The following is a 5,688-nucleotide window of genomic DNA, read 5'->3' on the forward strand; positions in this document are numbered from 1 at the left end:
GTATCGAGTCTCACCCTTGAAGAGATTCCAAAGCCTACAAGAGGAGGCTCTTGTTGCTGCGGTAGACGATCACTTGCCGCTTGCAAAAGCGCGTAGAAGATCTTGATCACGATCGGTTCCGGCGCCACGAACGGGCAGCACCTCCGTACTCGGTCACACGTTCGGTTGTTGATGAAGACGACGTCCACCTCCCCGTTCCAGCGGGCAGCGGAAGTAGTAGCTCCTCTTGAATCCGACAGCACGACGGCGTGGTGTCGGTGGCGGTGTAGAAGTCCGGCGGAGCTTCGCTAAGCTACGCGGGCAATATGGAGTGGAGGAGCAAAGCTAGGGTTTGGGAGGGGGTGGCCGGCCACTCAAGGGGGGCGGCCAGCTTATGGTCTTAGGGTGGCCGGCCCCCTCCCTTGGCCCCTCATTATATAGGTGGATCCCAAGTGTTGGTGTCCAAGTCTTCGAATAAGACCCGAAACCAAAACCTTCCATAGGAGGGGGAAAACCTAGCCCAACTAGGACTCCCACCCAAAGGTGGGATTCCCACCTCCCATGTGGGGGGTGGCCGGCCCCCTATGGTGGAGTCCACTTGGGACTCCACCCCATCTAGGGCTGGCCGGCCATGGTGGTGGAGTCCCATGTGGACTCCACCTTCCTTGGTGGTTTCTTCCGGACTTTTCTAGAACCTTCTAGAACCTTCCATAGAACCTTCCGCGACATTTTATTTCACATAAAATGACATCCTATATATGAATCTTATTCTCCGGACCATTCCGGAACTCCTCGTGATGTCCGGGATCTCATCCGGGACTCCGAACAAATATTCGAATTCCATTCCATATTCAAGTACTACCATTTCAACATCCAACTTTAAGTGTGTCACCCTACGGTTCGTGAACTATGCGGACATGGTTGAGTACTCACTCCGACCAATAACCAATAGCGGGATCTGGAGATCCATAATGGCTCCCACATATTCAACGATGACTTTAGTGATCGAATGAACCATTCACATACATTACCAATTCCCTTTGTCTCGCGATATTTTACTTGTCCGAGGTTTGATCTTCGGTATCACTCTATACCTTGTTCAACCTCGTCTCCTGACAAGTACTCTTTACTCGTACCGTGGTATGTGGTCTCTTATGAACTCTTTCATATGCTTGCAAGACATTAGACGACATTCCACCGAGAGGGCCCAGAGTATATCTATCCGTCATCGGGATGGACAAATCCCACTGTTGATCCATATGCCTCAACTCATACTTTCCGGATACTTAATCCCACCTTTATAGCCACCCATTTACGCAGTGGTGTTTGGTGTAATCAAAGTACCTTTCCGGTATAAGTGATTTACATGATCTCATGGTCATAAGGACTAGGTAACTATGTATCAAAAGCTTATAGCAAATAACTTAATGACGAGATCTTATGCTACGCTTAATTGGGTGTGTCCATTATATCATTCACACAATGACATAACCTTGTTATTAATAACATCCAATGTTCATGATTATGAAACTAATCATCCATTAATCAACAAGCTAGTTTAAGAGGCATACTAGGGACTTCTTGTTTGTCTACATATCACACATGTACTAATGTTTCGGTTAATACAATTCTAGCATGATATATAAACATTTATCATAAACATAAAGATATAAATAATAACCACTTTATTATTGCCTCTAGGGCATATCTCCTTCAGTCTCCCACTTGCACTAGAGTCAATAATCTAGATTACATTGTAATATACCTAACACCCATGGCATTCTCGGTGTTGGTCATGCTTTGCCCTAGGGAGAGCTTTAGTCAACGGATCTGCTACATTCGGATCAGTGTGTACTTTGCAAATCTTTACTTCTCCATCTTCGATGTACTCGCGAATCGAGTGGTAACGCAGCTTGATATGCTTCAGCCTCTTGTGTGACCTTGGCTCTTGTGCATTGGCGATGGCACCCATGTTATCACAGTAAATGATTAATGGGTCCAATGCACTAGGAACCACACCGAGCTCTACAATGAACCTCTTCATCCATACCGCTTCTGATGAAGCCTCTGAAGCCGCTATGTACTCCGATTCTGTTGAAGACTTCGCCACCGTGCAATCGCTTCGAGCTTGCCCGACTTACTGCAGCACCATTCAATATAAACACGTACCTGCAGATTGTGACTTAGAGTCATCAGGATCAGTGTTCCAACTTGCATCGGTGTAACTGTTTACAACGAGCTCTTGGTCACCTCCATAACAAAGAAACATATCCTTAGTTCTTTTCAAGTACTTCAGGATATTCTTGACCGCTGTCCAGTGTTCCATTCCTGGATCACTTTGATATCTCGCTAGTCAAACTAACAGCATGTGCTATATCCGGTCTAGTACATAGCATGGCATACATGATAGATCCTCTTTGCCGAGGCATAGGGGATGTTACTCATCCTTTCTCTTTCTTCTGCCGTAGCCGGTCCTTGAGTTTTACTCAATACCTTGCCTGGTAACATAGGTAAGAACCCTTTCTTACTTTCGTCCATTCTAAACTTCTTTAGAATCTTGTCCAGATATGTACTCTGTGATAGCCCTATTAGGCGTCTTGATCTATCTCTATAAATCTTGATGCCTAATATATATGATGCTTCACCAAGGTCTTTCATTGAAAAACTATTATTCAAATAACCCTTAACACTGCTTAATAGTTCTATATCATTCCCGATCAATAATATGTCATCTACATATAATATCAGGAATGCTACAGAGCTCCCACTCACTTTCTTGTAAATACGGGCCTCTCCATGACACTGTATAAACCCGAAGTCTTTGATCACTTTATCAAAGCGTCGGTTCCAACTTCTCGATGCTTGCTTCAGTCCATAGATTGAACGCTGAAGTTTGCATACTTTGTCAGCATTTTTAGGATCGACAAAACCTTTGGGTTGTACCATATACAACTCTTCCTCAATGTCTCCATTAAGGAACGCCGTTTTGACATCCATCTCGCCAAATCTCATAATCGAAAAATGCAGCTATTGCTAACAAAATCCTTACAGATTTTAGCTTCGCTACAGGTGAGAAAGTCTCATCGTAGTCAACTCCTTGAATTTGTCGGAAACCCTTTGCGACAAGTCGAGCTTTATAGACGATAATATTACCATCAGCATCTGTTTTTCTCTTGAAGATCCATTTATTCTCGACAGCCTTTCGGCTATCAGGTAAGTCTACCAAAGTCCATACTTTGTTATCATACATGGATCCCATTTGGATTTCATGGCTTCTTGCCATTTGTTGGAATCTTGGCTCATCATCGCTTCTTCATACGTCGCAGGGTCCTCATCATTGTTATCTACAATCATGACATTTAGACAAGGATCATACCAATCAGGAGTGGCACGTTCCCTTGTCGATCTGCGAGGTTCAGTAGTTTCCTCGTTCGAAGTTTCATGATCATTATCATTAGCTTCCTCTGTTGCCGGTGTAGGCGGTACAGGTACAACTTCCGCATCGCGCTACTCGATCAACGAGTATAGATTCATCAATCTCATCGAAGTTCTACTTTTCTTCCAGTCACTTCTTTAGTGAGAAATTCTTTCTCAAGAAAGGTTCCGTTCTTAGCAACAAAGATTTTGCCTTCGGATCTGTGATAGAAAGTGTACCCTATAGTTTCCTTAGGGTATCCTATGAAGACGCATTTCTCCGCTTTGGGTTCTAGCTTGTCCGGTTGTAACTTCTTTACATAGGCTTCGCAACCCCAAACTTTCAGAACGATGACTTAGGTTTCTTATTAAACCATAATTCATACGGTGTCGTTTCTACGGATTTTGATGGTGCTCTATTTAAAGTGAATGCGGCTGTCTCTAATGCATAACTCCAAAATGATAACGGCAAATCAGTAAGAGACATCATACTACGAACCATATCTAAGAGAGTTCGATTACGACGTTCGGACACACCGTTTTGTTGAGGTGTTCCCGGCGGTGTCAATTGTGAAAGTATTCCGCATTTCTTTAAATGCATGCCAAACTCATAACTCAGATATTCACCTCCACGATCAGATCGTAGAAATTTGATCTTCTTGTTACGTTGATTTTCTACTTCACTTTGAAATTCCTTAAACTTCTCGAAAGTTTCGGATTTATGTTTCATGAAATAGATATACCCATATCTACTCAGATCATCTGTGAAGGTTAGAACATAACGATAACCACCGCACGATGCTACGCTCATTGGTCCACATACATCGGTATGTATGATTTCCAATAAGTCAGTAGCTCGCTCCATCATACCAGAAAATGGAGTCTTTGTCATTTTTCCCATTAGACATGCTTCGCATCTATCAAGTGACTCAAAGTCAAGTGATTCAAGTAATCCATCAATATGGAGTTTCTTCATGCGTTTCACTCCAATATGACCAAGGCAGCAGTGCCACATATAAGTAGAATTATCATTAAGTTTAATTCGCTTAGCATCAATGTTATGTATATGCGTATCACTACTATCGAGATCTAACAGAAATAAGCCATTCTTTTGTGGTGCTCGACCATAAAAGATATTATTCATAAAAATAGAACAACCATTATTCTCAGACTTGAATGAATAACCGTCTTGCATTAAACAAGATCCAGATATAATGTTCATGCTCAACGCAGGTACATAAGAGCAATTATTTAGGCTTAAAACTAATCCCGAAGGTAGATGTAGAGGAAGTGTGCCGACTGCGATCACATTGACCTTGGATCCGTTTCCAACGCGCATCGTCACTTCATCTTTCAGCAGTTGTCGTTTATTCTTTAGTTCCTGTTTCGAGTTACAAATATGAGCAACCGAACCAGTATCAAATACCCAGGTACTAGAACGAGAACCAGTGAAATGAACATCTATAACATGTATATCAAATATACCTTCTTTCTTCTTCTTGACAAGGCCGCTCTTCAGATCAGCCAGATACTTGGAGCAATTACGCTTCCAGTGTCCTTTCTCCTTGCAGTAATAGCACTCAGCATCAGGCTTAGGGCCGTTCTTAGGTTTCATAGGAGGCGTGGCAGCTTTCTTGCCACCCTTCTTGAATTTTCCTTTAGACTTGCCCTGTTTCTTGAAACTGGTGGTCTTGTTGACCATCAACACTTGGTGCTCTTTCTTGATCTCAATCTCAGCAGCTTTTAGCATGCCAAAGAGTTCAGGTAACTCCTTGTTCATGTTCTGCATATTGTAGTTCATCACAAAGTTCTTGTAACTTGGTGGCAGTGATTGAAGGACACGATTAATCCCCAGTCTGTTAGGAATCACTATTCCCAAGTCACTGAGTTTCTTCGCATGCCCGGTCATGGCGAGCATGTGCTCACTAACGGAGCTGCCTTCTTCCATCATACAGCTGAAGAAATGTTTCGATGCTTCATAGCATTCCACAGCCGCATGAGTCTCGAATATAGCTTTCAGCTCATTCATCAACTCATGAGGATCATGGTGCTCAAAACATTTTTGAAGATCGGATTCCAGACTGCACAGGATGGCACACTGAACTTGAGAGTACCGAGTTTTCCGAGTCGCGTAAACAGCTTTTACTTCATCGGATTCATCTTCTGCAGGAGGGTCACCTAGCGGTGCATCAAGCACAAATTGCAGATTTCCGCCAGAGAGGAAGATCCTCACATGACGGAACCAGTCGGTGAAGTTGCTACCGTTGCTCTTAAGTTTCTCTTTCTCTAGGAACT

The 5,688-nt window shown here is 43.2% G+C and overlaps 1 protein-coding gene across 1 annotated transcript; it reads right to left on the bottom strand.

The window, feature by feature from the left end:
* Positions 1-4,644: 4,644 nt before the first annotated feature.
* Positions 4,645-5,415, bottom strand: LOC139837646 (uncharacterized). The gene is made up of 2 exons (XM_071826984.1): positions 4,879-5,415; positions 4,645-4,774 (listed from the first exon to the last, which is right to left on the bottom strand). Exons 1-2 carry the CDS (start codon positions 5,342-5,344, stop codon positions 4,761-4,763), a joined length of 480 nt encoding a protein of 159 aa, XP_071683085.1. The 5' UTR covers positions 5,345-5,415; the 3' UTR covers positions 4,645-4,760.
* Positions 5,416-5,688: the final 273 nt, after the last annotated feature.

The sequence above is a fragment of the Lolium perenne genome, chromosome 3 (assembly GCF_019359855.2).
Source record: "Lolium perenne isolate Kyuss_39 chromosome 3, Kyuss_2.0, whole genome shotgun sequence".
Lineage (NCBI taxonomy): Eukaryota > Viridiplantae > Streptophyta > Magnoliopsida > Poales > Poaceae > Lolium > Lolium perenne.